The sequence below is a fragment of the Sus scrofa genome, chromosome 9 (assembly GCF_054392235.1).
Source record: "Sus scrofa isolate SSC_HxYL_T2T_F1_AM1 chromosome 9, Sscrofa_HxYL_maternal_Yorkshire_Landrace_v2.0, whole genome shotgun sequence".
Taxonomy (NCBI): Eukaryota; Metazoa; Chordata; class Mammalia; order Artiodactyla; family Suidae; genus Sus; species Sus scrofa.
Window position 1 is genome coordinate 36,807,249 of NC_139391.1, and position 26,296 is coordinate 36,833,544.

General features: G+C 36.0%; 1 protein-coding gene across 13 annotated transcripts in view; it reads left to right on the forward strand.

The window, feature by feature from the left end:
- The window catches only part of ATM (ATM serine/threonine kinase), a 138,941-nt gene that overhangs the window by 56,464 nt on the left and 56,181 nt on the right, over positions 1-26,296 (forward strand). For all 13 annotated transcript variants that reach the window (XR_014814217.1, XR_014814218.1, XM_084974015.1 and 10 more), the window contains 11 exon segments: positions 491-690; positions 5,729-5,903; positions 6,690-6,854; positions 7,832-7,964; positions 10,074-10,169; positions 12,595-12,766; positions 15,705-15,846; positions 17,141-17,317; positions 17,858-18,035; positions 21,592-21,679; positions 23,728-23,883. Coding sequence is in view for 11 of the 13 variants with exons in the window: in XM_084974015.1 (XP_084830141.1) it covers positions 491-690; positions 5,729-5,903; positions 6,690-6,854; positions 7,832-7,964; positions 10,074-10,169; positions 12,595-12,766; positions 15,705-15,846; positions 17,141-17,317; positions 17,858-18,035; positions 21,592-21,679; positions 23,728-23,883 (1,682 nt within the window). In the remaining 2 variants the exon portion in view is untranslated.

Sequence of the window (26,296 nt, forward strand, 5' to 3'; positions counted from 1 at the left end):
TTACCTATATAGTAACTGAGGAGAGAATTCCTTTTCAGCTAGAATATCTCTATATGTACATCAGAAAGAGATAAGAAGTAAACAAATGGAAAATTTATCTGAGTAAAGAAAAACACTCATTTACAAACACTCATTTACTCATTTATATCTTGATATTTTTACTTGTCAATATTAATTGAAATATGTCACATGTGGGGGCCAAGTTTCATGAGTTTAGTCATGTTGGTTCAGGGAATATATCTATATTTTATATATATATATGTATGTTTTTTTCTTTAAGGATATGTAATTATAATTTACTATCTGAAAACTAAATTGACAATAGTTTTTAAATTTTAAGATAGTAATTTTCTTAATTTTTGCATTTAATGTCAAACTCAAACCAAAATTCTGTAATTTAGAATTCTATATTTTGAATATAAAATGTATTTATTATGGCTGAGTATGTGTGTTAGACAGATTTTTTACTAAATGTATCTTTATTTTCTAGGATTCCTATCAGAAAATTCTTCTAGCTATATGTGAGCAAGCAGCTGAGACAAATAATGTTTATAAAAAGCACAGAATCCTTAAGATATATCACCTTTTTGTTAGTTTATTACTGAAAGATATGAAGAGTGGCTTAGGAGGAGCCTGGGCCTTTGTTCTTCGAGATGTTATTTATACTTTGATTCACTATATCAACAAAAGGTAAATAATATATTTAGACTAATATATAAGTAGTTTTTCTACCCTCTTAATTGAAAATGTACATGCTTCTAAGAAGTAGAAGCCAGAATATTGTTTTCTAAATTTTGCTTTTGTAATGTGTATTACTATATCTACCTATTATTTTTTTACAAAGTGCATTGCTACTTCCCCAATTCTAGGTATCTTAAGTACTAAAATAGGATCTTCAGTGTTTTAAAATAAATATTCTAATTTTCAAGCCCACAGGTTAAGAGCTCAGTCTTACAAGAATGCCCTCTTTAGCCCATCAGATGCCAGTTGAAAGCCCAGGTCATCACTTGGCTACAAATGGAGCTATCAATGACCTTTTCCTTGGGTTTGATTATTTTGCCATAGTGGCTCACAGAACTCAAAAAACCTGTTTACTCACTAGATTGCTGGTTTATTATAAAAAACAACAACAACAATCTGAGGATAGAAGAGATGCTTAGGGCAGATAGAAGAGATGCTTAGGGCATGGTGGTTGGGGTGGAATTTCCATGCCCTGTACTGACATTTTACTGTCCCTACATGTGCTTACCAACCCAGAAACTCCCTAAAAGGCCATCCTTCTGGGTGTTAATGAGGGCCTCATTAAATAGGCATGATTGACCATTAGCCATTGGTGATTGATTCAGTTTATGTCCCCCTGTCCTCTCACAGAAGGTCAGAATGGTGAGACCAGAAATTCCAGCCCTCTAATCACAGGATTGGTTATCCTGTCAGGCAACCTCCAACTTTAGGTGCTTTACAAAATTAACACAATAAGACTCCTTTCTTGCTCTCTTCACAAGAAATTCCAAGAGTTTTTAGGAACTGTGTGCTAGAAATGAGGATAAAGACTGAATATATATTTCTTTTTATAGATCACTGTATCACAATTACTGTAGACGTGGGGACATATTATTTTTAGCCTTTTTCTTTCCGTTGATTTTAATGATGTTTCTATTTTTTTTTAGTGGTTTATATTGCCATCAAATATATTTAAGTCCTTCAAGGCATATAAAGATATCTATTTCCTTTTTTTTTCTCATATTTTTCTTTTTTGGCTTTAAAAAGATATCCTACAATTTTTATTTATTTTATTTTATTTATTTCATTTTAATTTCTCCACAACATGTGGAGTTCCTGGGCCAGTGGTCAGATCCCAGCCATAGTTGCAATCTAAGTCTTGCAACCTAAGCTGCAGCTGCAGCAACTCTGGATCCTTAACCCACTGTGCTGGGCCAGGGATGGAACCTTCATCCTAGCAGTTCCAAGACACCACCAATCCTGCGGCACCACAGCGGGAAATCCATAATATTTATTTTAATTTGAATCATACACATGTATAGTCATTCAGCCATTCATTCATTAATTTTTTTTTAGGTTTTATTATTGTGGTAAAAATATGTAGCATAAGGTTTGTCATTTTAACCATTTTTAAAGTATCCAATTCAGTGGGTTTGAACATATCTTATTGTGGTTTTGATTTTACATTTCCCTGTTGATTAATGATGTTGGACATCTTTTCATGAACTTTTTGACCTTTCGTATAAGGTCATGAAGATTTACCCTTAGAGTTTATTCTAAGTTTATTCTGAGTTTATTCTAAGTGTTTTATGGTTTAGCTCTTATATTTAGGTTCTTGCTTCATTTTAATTTTTATATATGGTGTGAGTTAGGGGTTCATTTTCATTTTGCATGTAGAAAAGTAGCATTCTGGCACTGTTTGTTGAAGAGACTATTCTTTCCCCATTGAATGGACTTGTTACCCCTGCCAAAAATCAGTTAGCCATTTTTTGTATGGGTTTTTATTTTTGGATTCTCAATTCTGTCCTTATGTTGGTATCATGCTGTGTTGATTACTATAGCTCTATGGTAACTTTTGAAATCAGGAAATGTGAGTCCTCCCAATTTTGTTCTTCTTTTTCAAGATTGTTTTGGCTATTTGGGGCCCCTTGCAATTCCATGTGAATTTGATGACCAGCTTTTCCTTTTATGCAAAAAAATGCTATAAGGATTTAGACTGCATTTAGACTGAGAATGCATTGAATATGTGACTATTTAGTATTAACATTTCAACATTTTGTTTTCCAATCCATTAACATAGGATGTCTTTCCATTCAGCTGAACTTATTTAATTTCTTTCACCCATGCATTATGGTTTTCAGTATACGGGCCTTTCACATTTGAGGTTAAATTTATTCCCAGTGTATTTAATTCTTTGGGATACTATTGTAAATGGAATAACCTTTTCAAATTCCTTTTTAGATTGTCACTGCCGTTGTATAGAAACACAACTAATATTGTTCATTGATTTTGTGACTTGCAACTTTGTTAAATTTGTTTGTTACCAGTAGTAGATGTCCTGTGGATTCTTTGGGAGTTTCTATATGTATAGAATTATGTCATCTGTGAATACAGTTTTACTTCTTCCTTTCTTATTTGTATGCTCTTTCTTTCTTTCTTTTTTTTTTTTTTTTTTTTTTTTTTTTTTGGTTTAATTGCTCTGGCTGGAAGTTCAGCACAATGTTGAAATAACAGTAGTGAAAGTGGGCATCCTTGTCTTGTTCCTGATCTTAGTAGGAAAGTTTTTGGTCTTTCAACATTACGTTGTTAGCTTTGGGTTGTCTTAGATTACCTTTATTTTGTTGAGAAATATTAGAAAACATTAGGTAATCATTAGAAAACATTAGGTAGCAGACGTAATTTAAGAAAACATTAGAAAAAAACACTTTTAATGTTTTTCTAAGTGTTTTTCTCATGAAAAGTTGTTGGATTTTGTCAAATCCCTTTCCTGTGTCTGTTGAGATGGTCTTTCATTCTATTAATGTGATTAATTACATGGATTGACTTTCTTTTTTTTTTTTTTCTTAAGGACCGTACCCATGTTATATTGAGGTTCCTAGGCTAGGGTCTAATCAGAGCTACAGCTGTCGGCCTATGACACAGCCACAGCAATGCCAGATCCAAGCTGCATCTGTGACCTGCAGCACAGCTCACGGCAACTCTAGATCCTTAACCCACTGAGCTAGCCCAGGGATCAAACCTGCAACCTCATGGTTCCTGGTCCAGGATTCGTTTCTGTTGTGCCGTGATGGGAACTCCTGGATTGACTTTCTTATATTGATCCACTCTTGCATTTTTGGGATAAATCCTACTTGCTCATGATGTATATTCTTTTAATGTACTGTTAGATTCAGTTTGCTAGTATTTTGTTGAGTTTTGTGTATATATATTCATAGGAGTGTTAATTTTCCTAATTATAATTTTTAATTTTCTTAATGTAAAAAAATTTTGATAACAGTTGATTTACAACATTCTATCAATTTCTGCTCTATAGCAAAGTGACCCAGTTATACATATATGTACATTCCTTTTTCCACATTATCCTCCATCATGTTCCATCACAAGTGATCAAATACAGTTCCTTGGGCTACACAGCAGAATCTCATTGCTTATCCATTCCAGATGCAGTAGTTTGCCTCTACTAACCCCAAATGCTGTGATGTCATTATCTGATTTGGTATTAGAGAATTGCAGACCTCATAAAATGAGTTAGGAAGTGTTCCCTCTTGTTTTTTTGGATGAATTTCAGATATTAATTCTTAAGTGTTTGGTAGTGTTTTTCACGTCTTATCTTCTTTTTTAATGCATGTATTTACTGCTACATATTTTACTCTCCGCACTCCTGTTAGCTTTGGTATGCTGTGTCTTCATTTGTCTCTAAGCTTTTTAGCATGTCTAAGACAGTTGTTTGACAGAATTGTAGTTCCAATATCGGACCTTCCTTGGAAACTGTTTCCAGTCAATATATTTTATTTCTTTGAATGGTATATACTTTCCTGTTCTTTGAATAATGCCTTATTTTTTTTTCTTGTTGAAAGTGGACATTTTACTATTATAAGATATTATCTGTGGAAATCAGATTTTCTCCTTCCCCATGGTTTGACTTTTCTTTTTTTCTTTCTTTTTTTTTTTTTGATTGTTGAAGGCTGTAGTAGTACATTTGTTTTATGAATTTACTCACCTGTTTTTGTGGAAAGTGTATTCCTTGCCATTGTAGTCACTGTAGTTCCTTAGCTTGTGATTAGTTAGTGTTTTGACCAGGATTCCCTTGAATACCAAGGGCCAGAGAGAGAGAAAGAGAGAAAACCTTTTCTGGTCTTTGCAGAATGGCTCTGTGTTAGGATCCTCCTTCAACACTTAAGAGGCTTGCACTGAGCCTAGGGATCAGCTCAAAGTACAAGATTACAATCTGCTCAGGTAGTTTTTGATTGAGCACCCTACCCTGATTTTCTCAATTCCCTGAAAATATGGGTGATTTTGAGTATTCTAATTTCCCAAGGAAACTCTCTGCCTAGCTTTTCATCCTAGGTGTTAGGCAGTCTGTTGTATATCTCACCAATAGTCTTTTATCCCAGGCGGCCGTGGGTGGTTGGTCAGCCTTACAGTGCTTTCCAGCAGTGCCCTCAGCTTTTCCAGCCTGGGGGAATCCAAGTTAGGGAAAACAGAACCAAGCACCTTACATTAGTCCTTCAGGTAGCTCTCCGGTTTCAAACAGACATGCACTATCATTTGTGAATAAAGTCTGCTCTGCTCCCTCCAGAACTGACCAGCATTCCACACTAGAAATGGGGACTGAGGTTTCATGACTGCTGCCAGGCTGGGGAGGAGGTGGGGCAAGGGCAAGTAAAGTTACCACACAGCTTTCTTAGTTTTTAAGTTTCTTTTTTCTTGATTCAGCAGTTGCTTTATTGCTGTAAACCTCTTACTGTTTTACAGAGTTCTAGCAAAGTTCTGACAGCTTGCTTGTTTTTCAGTATTTCTGTCGGGGGAGTGTGAAGCAGCTGCCTACTCTGTCATTTTGCCGATGTCATTGCTCTTTTTGTCTTTTAAACTATTAAGGAATTAGATACGAAAGTAATTTTTATGTCAAGCCACATCAGAATTAGAACTGTTGAATAAAAATGACTTCTGAGTGAGTTTATATCAAAGTAGTGTCCTAGCACTTACTGTTCTTTTTCCCCTGTATTAGACCTTCTCGTTTCATGGATGTTTCCTTGCGTAGCTTCTCCCTTTGTTGTGACCTGTTGAGCCGGGTTTGCCACACAGCAGTGACTTACTCTAAGGATGCTTTAGAAAGTCATCTTCATGTTATTGTTGGTACCCTTATACCCCTTGTGGATGGTCAGATGGAGGTTCAGAAACAGGTAATTTCCAAAATCATCTTCAAAATAATATTTGAGATACATTGATAAAGCATTCTTAGAAGAGGCTGAATATTTTGTGTTTACTTGGAAAATATTCTTTGAAAATGAATATTGAAAATGATAGGAAAAACATTCCCAATGAATTAATCCTTGACGTCATGTGATTATAGAACACCTCGTAATTTTGATCTAATCACCTGATTTTTTTTTTTTTTTTTTTTTTTTTTTGGGAGGTTTCCAGGCTAGGAGTCCAATCAGAGCTACAGCTCCCGGCCTATGCCACAGCCATAGCAACATCAGTTCTGAGCTGCATCTGCAGCCTACACCACAGCTCACGGCAATGCCAGATCCTTAACCCATTGAGCAAGGCTAGCAACCTCATGATTCCTAGTAGGATTTGTTTCCACCGTGCCACAACAGAAACTCCTCTAATGACCTTATTTCTGTCCCTTACTTAACACTGAAATGCAGAGCTAGGCAAAACCAAGGATGGAGTTCACAATGCCGTGATGGTGCATGAGATATTACTTATATAAAATGTTTCAGTAATACTGACAGTTTTATACCTCAGTGCCCATTCTGGAGTGACATCTTATGTATTTGCCGAATTATTTGAAAGCACAGAAACGGTAGTAGCTGGGTGCCTTAGAAGTGATTATAACATTTTATCTGAACTAGGTTAGTAGAGTTTTTTATCATTTATTACAGTGGGTTTGCTTGTTTATTTTAAAATATAATTAATCCATTTCTCCTCTTTTGATTTTTTCTTTTTTAAATTATGTTCAGGTATTGGACTTGCTGAAATACTTAGTGATTGATAACAAGGGTAATGAAAACCTCTATGTCATGATTAAACTCTTAGATCCTTTTCCTGACAATGCTGTCTTTAAGGATTTGCGTATCACTCAGCAGGAAATCAAATACAGTAAAGGACCCTTTTCACTCTTGGAGGTAATAATTATTTCATCATTTTATTATTTTGTGTTAGGATAGTAGTACTTTTTGGAAACCTGTAATGCTCTGAAAGTAAAAACCAGTTCTTTAAAAAAATTATGATTAAAAAAACAACACAAAATCTACTCTCTTAACAAATAAAAAACTGAATCTTAATAAAAAACGTCTTACACTGCAGTAAAAGTCTAAGTATCAAAGTTTCTTGATAAAGATCTGATTTTAAATATTAAATATGATATAAAATATGCTTGATTTTCATACACATGGTTCATTGATATCTCAAAAGTACCGTTTGATCCCTGAGGAACAATTTAATGTTTGAATTAGGGATGGTATGTAACTTTTTGAAGAGTTTTTCAAGTTTTAATCTTGTTTTAGCCTTTTATAAACTTAAAAATTATATTAAAGTATATTTTTCCTTATAACTTTATGATTTTAAAGTTGTACTCTATATTTGCCTATTTATCAATGTGAAAATAGAGTTAAATGTATTAAGATATAAAACTGGAGTTGCAGTACTATATAAATAGAAGTTTAAGCTTTCCCCTCAATTAGAGGGGAAAGCTGTAACAATATAAAGCTATATTGCTGTGCTGTAACAACCTTAAACTCTCATTAGATTATCATGAGAGAGTCTGTTAGAATTTAAATGATTAAAGCATTGTAGGATTTTAAGTGAAAGAAATAATTTCTTTTATTTTTTTTGGTCTCGCCCATGGCATGTGGAAGTTCCTGAGCCAGGGACTGAACCCACACCACAGCAGTGACCTGAGCCACTGCAGTGACAGTGCTGGATCCTTAACCTGTTTCACCACAAGAGAACTTTATAAGTGATTTATTTCTGATTTATTTGGTAGTAATAATGATATAAATCAGTGTCTATAAAAGGCACTATTTTTTTTATTATTGTTTTACAGACTCAACCAATACATGTCAAAAGCATGTTACATTTTTAGCTATATTTTTTCTTTTAGGAAATTAACCATTTTCTCTCAGTAAGTGTTTATGATGCACTTCCATTGACAAGACTTGAAGGATTGAAGGATCTCCGAAGACAGCTAGCACAACATAAAGATCAGATGATGAATCTTATGAGAGCATCTCAGGGTACTAATTTTAATGACTTGGGTTATTTGCATCCTTTTCTCTTTGAGGAGTTCCCATCGTAGCTCAGCAGAAACAAATCCGACTAGGAACCATGAGGTTTCAGGTTCGATCCCTGGCCTTGGTCAGTGGGTTAAGGATCTGGCGTTGCCGTGAGCTGTGGTGTAGGTCGCAGACGTGGCTCGGATCTGGCATTGCTGTGGCTGTGGGATAGGCCGGTGGCTACAGTTCCGATTCAACCCCTAGCCTGGGAACCTCCATATGCTGTGGGTGTGGCCATAAAAGGACAAAAAGACAAAAAACAAACAAAAAAAACATTTCTCTGCAAGAATCTTTTACCTATTCTTGTTCTTGGTTTAACTGCCACAGACTTAGTTTGGACCCTCATCATTTCTCATCTAACCATGGAAGAATTCCTAAGTGATTTCCTCACCTTGAACTACTCCCATTTTTATCCATCCTTTGTGTCTCTACCAGATTGATTTCTCTAAGTCCAAATGTAATCATGTTATTCTGCTGCTTAAAAAGTTTTGCTTAAGATACAACTTCCTTCTGCATAAAAGAAAAAAAATTCATTAGAGCCAAGCATACAAAGGAATCAATCTCTGCCTACTACTCCAACTTACTTAAATGAAAGATACATGTTTTGTGTTAACCATCTTTGCCATATGTGTATTTTTTGTGTATGTCTTTGAGCGTTTTGTACACACACACATACTTGTATTTGTATATGGTTTTCCAGCTTTTTTTTTTTTTTTTTTACTTAAGAAAGCATCCACTTTTATATTGATTTGACTTTGGTTGTTATAGTACAGAACTTGGTGGAAACTTTTTCTACTCTTTTTTTTTTTTTTTTTTTTTTTTGCTTTTTAGGGCTGCACTCGTGGCTTATGTAGGTTCCAAGGCTAGGGGCTGAATCGGAGCTACAGCCGCCAGACTACACCACAGTCACAGTAATGCAGGATCCTTAACCCACTGAGCAAGGCCAGGGATTCAACCTGCAACCTCATGGTTCCTAGTCAGATTGGTTTCCGCTGTGCCACAACGGGAACTCCTCTACTTGGGTTTTAATTTTCATCTTCTTGTGCCCATTAACTTCATGTTTCTGTTGTATTATTTTTATCCTCAGTACTTTGATTTTTTTAATTTTTTTTACCGTACCCGCAGCATGTAGAAGTACACAGGCCAGGTATCAAACCTGTGCTGCAGCAGTGACAGCTTCAAATTCTTAACCTGATGAGCTACCAGGGAACTCTGCCTCAGTAATTTTTTTTCTTTGTTTTTCGCCATGCCAAAGGCATGTGGAAGTTCCCAGGACAGAGATTGAATCTGTGCCACAGCAGCGACCCAAGCTGCTGCTGTGACAATGCCAGATCCTTAACCCACTACACCAGAAGAGAACTCTTATCCTCAGTTAATTTTGTTTTGATGATTTGAACTCCAAGTTTCTAGTGCATTTGTTCTGCCATATGTACATACATACATTCATGTATAAAATGGGAACCCTTCTTTCTGTTTTTTGTTCTTATGCATTTGGATATTTTATTCAAACCAATATAGCCAATAGATGTTTATAGCTGTTTACATTAAAATGAATTAGAATTCAATACAATGTAAAGTTCAGTTTCTTTGTTGTACTGTCACATGTCAAGCTCTCAGTAGCAATGTGTGGCTCCTGGCTCTCATTGGTCAGCACAGACTATAGAACATTTTCATCATTCCAGAAAGTTATGTTGGACAGTACTGTTCTTTTCTGAGTGCTAGAGGCTAAAAACCCGTGCATGCTCCCATGGTTCCTTCTGGCTTAATGTTGAATGATTTTTGTTTCTAACTGTGATTTTGCTAAGGGATTGATTTCTCCACATAACTTGTTAAGACATTTTTCTCTCTCTGTCTGCTAAATACTGCTGTTCAGTTTTACATAATTCTGTTTCAGAAGGAAGTTCTGATACATCTGTTCACTTCATATTTTTGAAATACTCAATAATTTAAAATCTTTTTTTAAACTTTATAAATGTTTTCTAGTCAAATAATTTAATATATGAGCATTTTATAAAGAAAAGTGATGTCTCCACTATAGTTTATACTAATTTTTTCAAAACTACTTCTTAGATAACCCTCAAGATGGCATAGTGGTGAAGCTGGTTGTCAGCTTGTTGCAGTTATCCAAGATGGCAGTAAACCACACTGGTGAAAGAGAAGTTTTAGGTAAACTATTTGGGGTTTTTTTGTTTCAGTGATCATCTATATAACATTTTAAAAATCGGTAAAAGTTTGTCATTTGGGATATTGGGGAAATCTGATCTGCTAGTTATATTTCTGTTTAGCGCAAGTCTCCCTAAGCAACCCTCTGTTCATGCTTTCCTTCCTTAGATGTTCATATCAGTAAAAAGTTAGTGATTAACACAGGTATATAACTATTAATTTGAAAATACTGTGTAAATATTTAGAAAAACCTATTTTTAGCAGTAAATTGCAAATAAATTGACTTCTGATACTCTTTATAAATATGACTGGTACTTAATATCCTTTTCATATAACAGAAGTAAGAATGAGGACTTGGAGGGCTAGATTAAACTCAGGTACTAACACCACATGCAGGTCCTTTTTTACCACCATTTGGGGAATAACCTAATGTAAGATAAATAACAAGCATCATGCTTAGTGTAGGTATTTAGATTTGGTGCTTACAGAATGGAAAAATCACAAAACTAAAGTCAGCTTGAAGTTGTCATGACAGAATTGCTTCACATAAGAAAAATGGTAAACAGGGAACTATATCCAGTCTCCTGAGTTAGACTATGGTGGAAAAGAATATAAAAAAGAATGTGTATATAAGTATAACTGAGTCACTTTGCTGTAAAGCAGAAATTGGAACAACATTGTAAATAATCAGCTACACTTTAAAAAAAAAGAAAAATGGTAGGAATAAGAGACTCTTCACAGATTCTACCTTCAACAGAACCTTCTTTAACTTCTGAGTGCAAGTCTAGTGTCTAGGACACTTCCTTTTCTTATATTTTTTTTTTTTTGTGTGTGTGTGAAATATATCTTATATATAGAAAAGTCATAAGTATGTAAATTGAAGAATTTTTACAGACAGAACATACCTCTTCATCTGGCACCCGGGCCAAGAAACAGAACCTTATCAGTAACCTCAGAATTTCTTTTGACCTGGAAATTTACCCTTTGTCCATAGTAGCACTGCTTTCAGGGGACAGACCTGATTGGACACAGGATGCCTGTGTAACATAAAATTTTAGTGATTTTGGAGTTCCCTTCATGGCTCAGCAGTTAAGAAAGCCAACTAGGATCCATGAGGATATGGGTTCGATCCCTGGCCTCACTCAGTGGTTTAAGGATCTGGCGTTGCCCAGAGCTGTAGGTCACAGATGAGGCTCGGATCTTGCGTTGCTGTGGCTGTGGCGTAGGCTGGTGGCTGCAGCTCTGATTTGACCCCTAGCCTGGGAACTTACATATGCCACGGGTGTAGCCGTAAAAACAAAAAAATAGCAAAAACAAACAAAAAATACAAATTAGAAAACAAGAAGTAAAAGTATCTCTTTTTGCAGATTACATGATTCTGTGTATTTAGAAAATCTACAGGAAAGTTACTATAAGAGAACTAATCAGCAAAGTGCAGGATATAAGATCAACACACAGAATTCAGTTGTGTTTCTGTACATTAGCAATGAAAAATCTTAAAAGAAAATTCCATTCCATTTATAATACCATTTATAATAGCATCTAAGAGTAATAAATACCTGGTATAATTTTGGTTAAGGAGGTGAAAGACTTGTATACATCTGTTTTTTAGAAGTAAGTTACCAGGAGTTCCCGTTGTGGCTCAGCAGTAATGAACCTGATTAGTATCCATGAGGATGTGGGTTCGATCCCTAGCCTCTCTCAGTGGGTTAAGGATCTGGTGTTGCTATAAACTGTGGTGTAGGTAACAGACGAGGCTCAGATCCCACATTGCTGTGGCTGTGGTGTAGGCCAGCAGCTGCAGCTCTGATTCAGCCCCTAACCTGGGAACTTCCATATGCTGCAAGTGCATCCCTAAAAAGCAAAAAGAAAAAAAAAAGAAAAAAAAAGTCACTAATTATAGCCCGCACTCAAGGGGAGAAGAATTAGGCTCCACCTTTTGAAAGGCGAACTATCAAATAATTTTTTAATAACATAATGAATTCCATCATGATTGGGAAGGAACATGAGGGAACCTTCTGGCATGCTGAAAACATCTGTCTTCGTCTGAGTAGTGGTAATACAGGTGTAAAAAAAATGTGCTTGTGTGTGTTGTGTGTTTAAGATTTGTGGACTTTATGTTAATATGTCAAAAAAATTGATATTCACATATAATGGCTCTCTTTCGACTTTCCTTAGCATCTGCGTTCTACTTGTTAATCTGTATCCTGTATTTGATTTATTTGATTTTTGAATTATCTGTTTATGTATAGATGGTAACTAAAGGAAATGATACTGTATTTTGTAGCTTCTTTACTCAAAATCTTTGAGAAGACACTTAAATTTTAAAGGATGACAAGACTTTTGAAATTAGAAAATTTCTATGTATGAAATTTTTTATGTTGACCTCTTAGCTATAACTCTACTGAAAAGGAATCTCTGTATGTAGAGGCTGTCGGAAGGTGCCTGGGAGAAGTGGGTCCTATAGATTTCTCCACAATCGCTATACAACATAGTAAGGATATGCCTTATACCAAAGCTCTTGAGTTATTTGAAGATAAAGAACATCATTGGACCCTCATGATGCTGACCTACCTGAATAGTACTCTGGTAGAAGATTGGTGAGTATTTAATGATACCTTATATCTGATACTTAATCTGACATTCAAGGAGATTGATACTTCATATAAATTAACATTTCCAATAATTAAAGCGTCCTTTAAGTCATCATACTCAAAAATTTAATGAAAATCATTATATTTTTATTAAAACCCTATTATGTGCTAGATACTTGATAAATATACCAACAAAGTCCATGTTAAATTTTAGGCAAACAAATGATACGAAAACTACCAGATGGTTCAACACAAAACATTAACATGGGGGAAAGTAAATGTGCGTATTTGGGGCATGTGTCAAAATCAAAGGTGCCACTCTCCTCACAGCTAGTCATTTTGATCCTTTTATTTGTTTTTTTTTTTGTTTTGTTTAGTCTTCTTTAGGGCTGTTTCCTGCGGCACATGGAGGTTCCCAGGCTAGGGGACTATAGCTGATAGCCACCAGCCTACGCCACAGCCACAGCAGTGCAGGATCCGAGCCACATCTGCGACCCACACCACAGCTCATGGCAACGCTGGATCCTTAACCCACTGAGCAAGGCCAGGGATCGAACCCGCAACCTCATGGTTCCTAGTTGGATTCATTAGCCACTGCTCCATGACGGGAACTCCTTGATCCTTTTAAAAGTAGGTCATAGAGCAGAATTTTTTTTTTAACTTCCAAGGTCTTAAGCTTTCTTTGGCCCATTAATGCTCTATGCAAAACAAAATTGCAACAGACATATAATTCTAGCTTGCTGATGATGAGATTACTTTTGCAGTAGACCCATACAGTTCAAACCCTTTTTCCAGGGTCAGCTGTATTTATTTTTGAGATATTTGAGCACCTTATCAGCACCATTTTTAGAGGGTGGGTTCAAAGGATTTTTGCCCACATTTGGGCACTTTTCTAAGATAAACAGATGTTTTGCATCTGTTTCCCTATAATATTCCCCCTTCTCATGGGGAATAAATGATTGAAAATAAAGTCTACCTGCTATGTTTTCATTTTTTATTTTAATGAAAATGTTTCTCTCTTTTGTTGCAGTAAAAAGGCTGGGTTCTTTCCCAACGTTTTATTATAATTTTCAAACATACAGCAAAGTCGAAAGAATATGTATATCTGGCATGCAGAAGTTCCCAGGTCAGGGATTGAACCCATGCCACAGCAGTGACCAGAGCCACAGTGGTGACAACATTGGGTCCTTAACCCACAGAGCCACTAGGGAACTCCTATCTGGAATAGTTTCTGAACAGATTTGCCACAGAAAATTTCCAGGCATTAAGTGTTTCATTTGTTACACAGTAATTTGTAGTTCGTTTTTCTGGAAAAATGCATAGAAATATTATTGTGACTTAAACTTTAGAACCACAGGGAATAGGTACAATTTGTTTTTCCTATTGTTTTTTTTTTTGTAAGAGGAAAAAAAATCATTACATGTTTAAGGGGCCTCAGGTATATACAAAGGGGATGTTGAGCAAGGACTTCCTCAGAGAAGCCTCCCATGATTACAGGAAGTCCTACTTTTTGCTGAGTGACCAGCTAGAAGATGATTAGTAGTAAAACAGTCCAGACAGGGAATAGCTAGAATGGAAATAAGCTTCATGTGTTTGAGGATCAGAAAGAGCCTGGTGTGGAAAAAGATGGTATGAAAGTAAATTAGTAGGATAGGACTGATTCTGATTAAGAAATTTGGATGTTATTTGAAATATATAAGGAAGCCATGGGGGTTTAAGAAGAGTAGTGTCATGATGCAGCTTACATTTTTATATATGGCAAGTGGATTGTGATAGAGCAGAAATGAAAACTGGAGGCCTAATTTTGAAACTATTGGAGTCATCCAGAGAAGTGTTGATGACTTAGAGATGGGATGGAACCAGGGTTTTTGTTTTTGTTTTTGCTTTTTAAGGCTACACCTGAAGCATATGGAAGTTCCTAGGCTAGGGGTCAAATTAGAGCTGTAGCTGCCGGCCTGCACCACAGCCACAGCAATGCCAGATCCGAGCCTTGTCTGCAACCTACACCACAGCTCACAGCAACACTGGATCCTTAACCCACTGAGCGAGGCTAGGGATCAAACCTGCATTCTCATGGATACTAGTCGGATTTGTTTCTGCTAAGCCTCAAGGGGAACTCCCAGGAACCAGGGTGTTTTTAACATAGAGGCCACAGGAGCTACTGATGAATTGGATATTGAAGTGAGGGAAAGAAAGAGGAATGAAGGATAAATCCAAGTTTAGGGTTTATGCTTGTTTCTAAAATTGAAAAACGTAAAAGGAATTAAGCCTTGACTTGATAGCTCATCATTATTTATAGCATTAGCATTATCTATGACATTTTTTGTCAGCTGTCATATTTTTCACTACTCTTATATTGCAGCCTTCCTTTTCCTAATTTTTTGCAAAAGAAAAGGACTTTCAATTTTTTGTTAGAGGTTTTAGATGCCTTACCTGATGATTCTCAACCAGCTTCTCATCAGAATAAATACATATACTGTTTGTTTAAAGTTGTTCTAGATAATAATTCTATCATTTATAGGGCAATTCTATTCTGTCTTACCCCAAATTATTTGTACTTCTTAGAGAAAATGTTAATTAAAATACTTTTGTCTTGGGTAAATTAGTATTCTGTCATTCTCATGACTCATTAGTCAGTGTTATTTCCATGTATTTTTTGAGTCTTTTTAATTTATAATAGTCATAATATAAACTTTATTGTATTGAATGAAGAGAATTGCTGTTACAGTGATTAATAATTCAAGGTTACTAAAACAATATTAAAAATCCTTTGATAATTTTTACTCTGATGTTACAGAATTTTATAGATTAAAAAATTTTCTAATAAATGTAAACATTTGGTAACAAATTTAAAATTTAGATTTTTTTTCCATTGGGAGTTGCTTATTCATCAAGAATAATAGTTGATATACTTTGTGGCATTTGAATTGTATGTGTTTTTCAGTGTCAAAGTGCGATCAGCAGCTGTTACCTGTCTGAAAAGCATTTTAGCCACAAAAACTGGACATGGTTTCTGGGAGATTTTTAAGACGACGGCTGATCCCATGCTGACCTATCTTCTTCCTTTTAGAACATCAAGGAAAAAGGTCTCTCACATAAGAAGTGTTTATTGAATACCCACTGTATCTAGAACAGGTCTTTTTGCTGTGGAATATGAATATCAAATTGTTTAATTATACTAGTACTTAATATTTCTTGGAAATAATTCTGGCTGTGCTTTTTGAATCCAATGGATTTCTGTTTTTAATTATGGCAGTGTGGAGAGGCCGAGATCAGCAACCTAAAGAAAGGATAGTTGACTTGAGGAATAGGAGGAGTTCTTAATGATACACTTTTTTCCCATGAGTAGAAAACCCACACTTTGATCCCATGAAAGCAATTGATCCTGGGTGTAGTTTATAGGTACTGTGGTCAACAAGCAAGTGTTTATTTCCATAGCATGTTGAAGTATCACAACCCCCTAGTGAGATTTAAGATGACCTATAGATTTCTCCCTTTTCCATGTTTATATCATAACAGGTTTCCACTGAAAGTACTCTATAGAGGATATCTAAGACCTCTTGCTTCTCCTTTATTCTAAGTATTTTTCTTTAATGTTTTCCTTTCATAAAGCAACTGAGATATATGCTGTTGAGTTTTCACCAATTTAAATTCAGGGCTTATACCCGTCATTGAAATAGTACTTTTAATGTATCATAAATATAATTTTGGCCTTAGTGAAGTTATCAGTAATATAAACTATTAATAAAATGAAAAATATAACCTGTGAAACAGTGTAGGTTTTTTATTTTTTGGGTTTTTTTTTTTTTTTTTTTTCCACACTCATGGCATATGGGTTCCCTGGCCAGGGACTGAATTCGGGCCATGACTGAGACCTACACCACAACTGCAGCAATGCTGGATCTGTGGGCAGGGTTCTAAACCAAGCCTCTGCAGTGACCTGAGCCACTGCAGTCATATTTTTAACCCACTGTGCCACAGCAGGAACTCCACATTATAGTTTTAACATTTTAAAATTTCGTATCTTCCTGAAATCAATTCTGTATGGTAGATTTGGACTGGTTTTATACTTGGGACAGATGAAGCAGAGTTTGTGATTTATGTAATATGCCACTTGTGAGCTGAGAACAGAAGTAGAACTCACGTTTCCTGCTCTTTAGATCAGTAGTTTTTTGTTTTTTGTTTTTTTTTTTTACAACTGCCTCTCATGTAAATATAAATGTATTTAATTTTAAAAGGTAACTGATACCTCTAGATTTAATTTTAACTATATTTAGTTTTATTTGGAAACATTGTTTATCCTTCAATATTTATTTTGCATAGGAAAGATAAAATGTATTCTGATTCCCTTATTTACATTTTCTGATCACTTTTTTCTAGTTTTTAGAAGTCCCCAGACTCAACAAAGAAAGCCCTTTAGAAGGCTTGGATGATATTAGCCTGTGGATTCCTCAAAGTGAAAATCATGACATTTGGATAAAGACACTGACTTGTGCTCTTTTGGATAGTGGAGGCATAAACAGTGAAGTTCTTCAGTTATTAAAGCCAATGTGTGAAGTAAGAAGATTAACTAGTCTGACTTATTCCATTTCTACCTTTGTTTTTTTTCAACTGACCTTTCCCTTAATTTTTTCTACTTGTCCCTTTCCATTTGGCTTTTGTGTACATGTTCATGGCCTTTATATCTAAAAAGAATACTCTGTACTACACATACCTTCGTGCAATATCCCTGTACTCCGCTGTTGTGAATCCATCCAACAGGGCATCTTTATTTGGCCACAACTTTATGCAATAGGTTTTAGCTGTGGGGGAGTTACTTATTAGATGGGTACTAAGTGAGAGCCTTGAGTAATTTGTTACTGTTGATTGTAAATTATTTATGTTAACCCAAGGTCTGCTCTAACTTATTTATATAAATAATGTTTACAAACCCACATCCTCATGGATACTGGTTGTGTTTGTTGCTGCTGAGCCACAACAGGAACTCCTTATCTGTCTCTTTTTAAAAAGTTTAATATAGTAGTAACAGGGGGTGAAATTTTTAAGTAAAGCAGTTTTCACTCAAAACTATTGACTGGATGTGTTTGCTTTTTCTAGGTGAAAACTGATTTTTGTCAGACTGTACTTCCATACTTGATTCATGATATTTTACTCCAAGATACCAATGAATCATGGAGAAGTCTGCTTTCAACACACATTCAGGGATTTTTCACTAACTGTTTCAGACACTCCTCACAAACAAGCCGATCCACAACCCCTGCAAATATGGATTCAGGTATTCTGTTAAATTTCTTGAATTTATACCGTTAACATCTCAGTTGTATGGAAGGACATATTGCTTGAATCCCATCAAGGCAGTTTGTAGACTTAATTCCATGAGCTCTATTTTGTCGTCTATAGAGTGGAGATGAAAGTTGTAGCCAGTTTTCAGTGAGCTAATGTATGTAAAGCATCTAGTGTAATACTTGCCGCATGCTCCCCTTCAGTACATACTGACTGTTCCATTGTTATTAATGGGACAACTAATTGAGCATTTGGTGTGTGTCAAGCACTGTGCTTGGCACTGGCAGTAAAGATGTGAACTAGACATAACCCTACATTCTAGCAACGGGGACAGCGTACAAATAAAGGCAACCATATAGTATAGGTACTGTGTTGGAGATAGGACAGAATTTTATATTAAAGCTCTGACCAGCTCATTTTTTTTTAACAACTTTGTTTTTTAAATTGCAAAATCGTTATTTATTGTGGAAAATATAGAAAAATAGCATATATTTTAAAAATTAAATTTACCCATAATTCTGTGATCTAGGATAACTACAGTTAACATTTGGTATGTATATTTCAGTTTTTTTTTTTTTTTTTTTGTCTTTTGTTGTCTTTTGTTGTTGTTGTTGTTGCTATTTCTTGGGCCGCTCCCGCGGCATATGGACGTTCCCAGGCTAGGGGTCCAAACGGAGCTGTAGCCACCAGCCTACGCCAGAGCCACAGCAACACAAGATCCGAGCCGCGTCTGCAACCTACACCACAGCTCACGGCAACGCCGGATCGTTAACCCACTGAGCAAGGGCAGGGACCGAACCCACAACCTCGTGGTTCCTAGTCAGATTCGTTAACCACTGCGCCACGACGGGAACTCCCCTATTTCAGTTTTTTAAAACAAAAATTGGATTATGCTTTATTTACCTTTGTAACTTATGTACCTTTCATGCTGTGTAAGCAATATTTCTCATCCTAAGAGCTTATAGCAAGAGAGATGTCACCAGAAATTGGGCACATATAATACATATACACACAGATGAGAGACCATTGTGGGTCAGCTGTTCAAATCTAAATTTGAAAAAAGAAAAAAAGAATTAACAGTAATATTAACTTACTGCCTTTAATACTTATTTTAATGTATTTTATATACAAGCATAAAATTCACTTATTGTATTTCAAGACCAATGCAGTTATAAGAAAAGTATGGATCCTTAATCCATTGAGTGAGGCCAGGGATTGAACCTGCTTCCTCATGGATACTAGTCGGTTTGTAACCTGCTGAGCCACAGTGGGTACTCCCTATTTACAACCTTTGAAAGGTAAAATCAGTTTTATTTTATGTCCACTTAGAGTGCCAGTATTTTTAGTGCTTAAATGAAAATTTGAACTTCACGTATAAAATCTATTCTTTAAAAGGAAAATAAATATAGATCTCTGTCAAATTAAATGTTTTTTTCCCTCATGTCTATAAGTCTCACTGCCTTCACTTGAATATCCCAAGGACGTCTCAAATTCAACTGTCTGAAGGCAAAATTATCATCTTCACTTCCTTCCCCCAACCTATTTCTCTTATTAATGTGTACCTCTTCATTAAATGGCCTGCAGTTGTTGAAGCCAGAAACCTTTCACACGTGTCTCATCTTATCACCAAATCCTGCCAATTCTGTGTTATAAATAGCATCAGTCCATCTATTTCTCTCTGTCCGCAGTACCTGCTTTCCAGCTCTGTGTTTCCCAGCACAATGAAATCTTTCAGTAAATTCTCCAAGATCTTTTTTGTTTCAGACATTGTTATCACCATTGCCTGGAACACTCTCCTTTCTTCTTCTCCAGACGGCCCCTTTGCTCTTCTTTCAGATAGCATTTTTTTCTGTGAAACTCTTCTTGTTCAGAGTGGGTGCCTTTCGGTATGGTTTTCTAAGCTTTCCTCATCATAGCACCTCTTACACTGTGTTAAGAGTCTCTCAGGCTAGTCAGTGAGTTCTGTGTGCTCAGAAATTATCTAATTCTTGGCTGTATAGTGAGTGCCTGTTATGTTAAAAATCCTAGATAAATAGTAATTGAATCAATACATTAAACCTCTACAGAAATAAAATATAAATTATAATTAAATTCTTACTTTTATTAAGAAAAGTAGTTTATTTTTATGTATTTTTTAATTTTTTGGCCATGCCCATGGCATGCAGAATTTCCTGGGCCAGAGATTAAACCTGCACCACAGCAGTGACCTGAGTTACAGCAGTGGCAGTGCCAGATCCTTCACTGCGAGGCTACCATGGAACTCCACAATAGTTTCTTTTAAAAGAAAAAGAAACACCATTAAATTCCATTTAACAGTTCATATTTATTAAGAACCAGTTTTGTATAGATTTCTAAGGTATCTCTAGACTGTTCTCCATAGTGGCTATACCAGTTTACATTCCCACCAACAGTGCAGGAGGGTTCCCTTTTCTCCACAGCCCCTCCAGCACTTGTTATTTGTCGATTTATTAATGATGGCCATTCTGACTGGTGTGAAGTGATATCTCATGGTAGTTTTGATTTGCATTTCTCTTATAGTCAGCAATGTTGAGCATTTTTTCATGTGTTTGTTGGTCATCTGTATATCTTCTTTGGAGAAATGTCTATTCAGGTCTTTTGCCCATTTTTCCATTGATTGATTGTTTTTTTTGCTGTTGGGTTGTATAAGTTGTTTATATATTCTAGAGATTAAGCCCTTGTCAGTTGCATCATTTGAAACTATTTTCTCCCATTCTGTAAGTTGTCTTTTTGTTTTCTTTTTGGTTTCCTTTGCTGTGCAAAAGCTTTTCAGTTTGATGAGGTCCCATGGGTTTATTTTTGCTCTAGTTTCTATTGCTTTGGGAGACTGACCTGAGAAAATATTCATAATGTTGATGTCAGAGAGTGTTTTGCCTATGTTTTCTTCTAGGAGTTGGATGGTTTCCTGTCGTATATTTAAGTCTTTCAGCCATTTTGAGTTTATTTTTGTGCATGGTGTGAGGGTATGTTCTAGTTTCATTGCTTTGCATGTTGCTGTCCAGGTTTCCCAGCAATGCTTGCTGAATAGGCTTTCTTTTTCCCATTTTATGTTCTTGCCTCCCTTGTCAAAGATTAATTGACCATAGGTGTCAAGGTTTATTTCCGGATTCTCTATTCTGTTCCATTGGTCTGTCTGTCTGTTTTGGTACCAGTACCACACTGTTTTGATGACTCAGAAAAGAAAATCATGGACTTGGAGAAGAGACTTGTGGCTGCCTGATGGGAGGGGGAGGGAGTGGGAGGGATCGGGAGCTTGGGCTTATCAGACACAACTTAGAATAGATTTACAAGGAGATCCTGCTGAACAGCATTGAGAACTATGTCTAGATACTCACGTTGCATCAGAACAAAGGGTGGGGGAAAAATGTAATTGTAATGTATACATGTAAGGATAACCTGACCCCCTTGCTGTACAGTGGGAAAATAAAAAAAAAAAAAAAAAAAAAAGAACCAGTTTTGTGCTAGAACCTTGAAACAAAGTGCTTAAGCCAGTCTGCCTGGGACTGAGAGGAGATATCTTTGTTTGTCAGAATCAGAGCATGTTTTCCGCTGCCATTTGGATAAAAAATCACAAAGAACAATGCTTGCTGTTGTGGACTACATGAGGAGACAAAAGAGGTAATACGAATGTTGGTTCTTGAGTTTGGAAATTTAGAAGTGTAACCTGTTATGCTGGCTGAATTTTCACATGATCATTTGAGGTAATGCTATTTCAAGGTGCTATATTTAATATGTGTGAGCTTATATCTCCTTGTAATGATCCATATTCAGGATGGTACTTTGGTGAAATCAACATCAGGATCTCTGAATTATTTTCTTTTCCTTTTGCTTAATTGACTATATTGATTTACAGTGTGTGTTATTTTCAGGTATACAGCGGTGTGGTTCAGTTATATATGTATGTATATATATATATATATGTTTTTCAGATTATTTTCCATTATAAGTTATTACAAGATATTGAATATTGTAGGAACTCTGAATTCTAGTCTCAACTATGCTAGTAATAGTGTTATCTTTGCTAAATCATTCAGCCTTTTGGGGCTTTAGTTTATTTCATTTACAAAGTAATGGGAAAGGAGTAAGTGATGTTCCAGGTTCCTTTTAGTTGCATTATTCCGCTTTTAACTTTTCTCTTTTGTCTCAGAAATATGTATCTTTTTTATGAAACATAAGTTTTCTTACTGTGTACCATGGTCCTCAAAAATCTGTGGTTCTATAAAGTAATACTATGATATGGTAGTGTTTATTTTCTTGACTCTGAGAATCGCTTTATAATATAGTAGTTTTGTTCCTATTATTTTTCTTTTTTCTGTTTTTGCTGCATCTGTGGCATATGAAAATTCCTGGGCCAGGGATGGAAACCATACCACAGCAGCAACCGGGGCTGCTGCAGTGACAACACTGTATCCTTAACCTGCTGCGCTACAAGAGAACTCCTCGCTCACAGTTTTTAACAGTGATGGCAGGAATTGCTTGAAACAATGGTTGACTGATCTGTACTGCTTCAGAATTGATCAGAACTTTGAAGAAATAGTGTAGTAGGCCTGTAACCTGAGTAGGTAGGCATTGAGGTCTCATGAGTTTGTGCGTTGGGAGTGGTAGTGGCTGATAGAGAATACAAGGGAATGGTGGGAGAAAAATGAAAAACTGTTTAACCTACATGCATTTACATCTGAAAAATTAACTCCTGTATTCCCATCAACCCTTTCTACCCCACTCTTAGAAATTTCTAAGTGTTCAGGCCTTTCCGTGTCTTTGTTTCTGGTTAGAAAGTTACTTACTCACCATCTTGTTTTGTACTGAACCCTCTTGTGAGAAAGTCCATTAGAAGCTTTAACTATAGCTGGAAGCATCCCTTTTCTCAGTGTTGTGAGCAATTTCACCTCTGAATCATTCATTTGGTATTTATCATTGAGTTAAAATGGTACTGACACTGGTTGGCCTTGGAGAGATAAAATTTCTCAATATTAAGTTTTAGTTCTGAGTAAGACCGAAGAAGATTCTTTGAGAGAATATGAAAGAAACAATATTTTTGGAGTTCCCATTGTGGTGCAGTGGAAACAAGTCCGACTAGGAACCGTGAGGTTGCAGGTTCGATCCCTGGCCTAACTCAGTGGGTTGGGGATCCAGCATTGCCGTGAGCCATGGTGTCGGTCGCAGATGCGGCTCGGATCCCGCGTTGCTGTGGCTGTGGTCAAGGCTGGCACCTGTAGCTTCGAATAGACCCCTAGCCTGGGAACCTCCATATGCCGAGGGTGCGGCCCTAAAAAAAAAAAAAAAAAGAAAGAAACAATATTTTCATTAAATTGGCCACTTAAAAAGATTGGTGTGTGTTATCAGTTATTCTGTGTAGCCTATTCTTAGCCTGAGGTCTATGGATCCCTCAGTAGAGGGCAAGTATGAACCCCAAATCTGTATGGGATTATGGTCCATAGCTTCTATCAGATTTTCTAAGGGGTGTGTGTGATCTACAAAGAATGACAGATAGAGCTCTTCAGCCATGTTATCTCAGGTGTTTATAGCTTTAGAGTGGGGATATGTGGTTTTGGTTATTTGAATGTAATTTTAACTAATACATGATACCATTGTATTCTATATCAACATACTTTTCTTTTGATGTTGAAGTTAAAGTGGTCGTGACTAGATTTAAAATATCTCTTTAGATCTTCTTCAGGCACAGTTTTTGACGATGCTTTCTGGCTGGAGTTGAATTATCTAGAGGTTGCCAAGGTGGCCCAGTCTTGTGCTGCTCACTTTACAGCATTGCTGTATGCAGAAATCTATGCAGATAAGAAGAACATGGATGATCAGGAAAAAAGGTAATGGCATTTGGAAGTTTTGATTTGTTAAATTGGTGTTGACCTTGTTTCATTAAAGGTATATATTAAAGACTTGTTTCACTCTTACTCTTCCATTTAAACAGTATTTTAGATAGAAGTTTACTACCTTTTAAAGAGAAATGATAATAAATTTGTTATTGATTAGAAATAAGTAATTCTACTCTGAAGTAGAGATGTTTATTGCTTAAGAATTATAAAAATTGGGAGTTCCTGTCGTGGCGCAGTGGTTAACGAATCCGACTAGGAACCACGAGGTTGCGGGTTCGGTCCCTGCCCTTGCTCAGTGGGTTGACGATCCGGCGTTGCCGTGAGCTGTGGTGTAGGTTGCAGACGCGGCTCGGATCCCACGTTGCTGTGGCTCTGGTGTAGGCCGGTGGCTACAGCTCCGATTGGACCCCTAGCCTGGGAACCTCCATATGCTGCGGGAGCGGCCCAAGAAATAGCAGCAGCAACAACAACAACAAAAAAAGAATTATAAAAATTATACAGATAGCAAGCTCTTAGAGGACAGAGATCATACTCATTTTTCTGTGTATCTCCCACAGTAACTAGCATTGGCAACTTAGTATCAGTGGTCAAGACTACTTTTCAAATGGTTTCAGTTAAATTATTTCTTACTATTCCCTCAGTTTATTCAAGATCCATTTTACTTATTTACCAGAAGTAATGTAACTGATTGTTTTCTGTGACTACATCATTTTTATTACTTTGTTATCTCCCTGAAAGGTACTACTTTAATTTGCTTTTCCTTTGACTTAGAACTCTCATAAGAGTCTAACAAATATGATTTGAGGTAATTATGAGAAGTAGAAAACTCCAGAAAATAGCCAAGAAAGCTAAAGAGTAAAAAATGTAGTTTATTGTCCCAGCTGCCCTCCCTAAATCTTCATTCATTTAAAATAGCTTAATGTTTATTTTTGTGGTTAGCCTCACTTTCACACTACACAATCACTCATATTACAAAATTGAAATAGCAAAGGTGTATCATTTGTATGTTCTTTATTATTTCTACTTCAGATTGTCATTAAGCTGGAGCCCAAGCAGCATGGTTTTTGGACTGTGGAAAACCGGGAACCAAAATTCACATCCTAGTTCAAATATAATTAACTTAGTAGACTTGGATTGATTTCCTAACTCTGATTTGTTTTAATTTCTACTTTTTAATTGAGAACAATTTAAATTCTACAATATGTAGGTGTGTGTCCAGTACGTAATTGATATGTTCATGATTCCTTAGTCTTTGTATGAAGACAAGTATGTTGTCCTTTAAGTATGAGATAAGCAAGAAATTGATTTTTACCTACTCTTGGTCTTAAAAATTTGGCAAAAGGCTCGCATACTTAATAATAGTAATTATAATATGAATGTGCCTCAATATCTTGGTTCCATAGAATAATACTTTTTATGAATCAGGAGTGAATAACTGAGCTCTTACTTGAGTACAAAAAAAAAGCACTTTTAATTTGAGGGTAGGTGGTTATATAGAATGTAGCAGATTTTTGCATAATTGCTTGTTTAATAAGCTGTAGTGTCTCAATTTTATTTTGGCTAACTGAGGGAAAAAGTGCTTGACAAACTGGGCTTGCTATTTGCTTTGACAGTCCGGTTTTGATTTTTTTTTTTTTTCAGGTGCCTGATAGGGGAGGGCAAACAGACATGAGGTATATAGAGAGGGGAGGGAATGCTTATTTTCCTCAGTGACTCAGGGGAACTGAGACTTTTATAAATGTGAAGTGATCAGGAAAAGTATAAAAGCAAAATACTGATCAACAGTTTACAGGCACTGTTAAGTCAAAAAACCAAATTGCTCTCTTAGGTTCCTTTTCAAATTATTTGATAGCAAAATGGCATATGGTGGTTATTCAGGAATACATAGAAAGTTTTATTTTGTGAACTTGATCCTGAGAAAGCTTGAGCTTTCAAATCAATATCTGCAAATTTTTTTTTTTTTGGCTTCACCGGCATGTGGAAGTTCTAGGGCCAGGTATCAAACCCGGGCCACAGCAATGACCCAAACTGCAGCACTGACAGTACCAGATCTTTAACCTGCTGTGCCATCAAGGATCTCCAGTATCCATAATTTTTTTTTGTTTTTTGTTTTTTTGTTTTTTTGTTTTAGAAAGAAGCTAGAACTCCTTCAGACAGGATTTAGACAAGAGATGTTAGTTCACAACCTTAGTCCTTTTAGATTTCCTAATACCCAAGGCAATGCCTGACAGAAGTCCTGGCAACTCTATTTTTTGCCTGGATGAATTATAGCTTTAGACTCAAAGTCATATCTTCTAATATTATCATTCCTACTTTCCAAATTCCTCCTCTAAAGAGTAACTTTTTTTTTTTTTTGCATGACTTGCCAATAAGGAAAGTATATGTAAAATATATAAAGGCTATA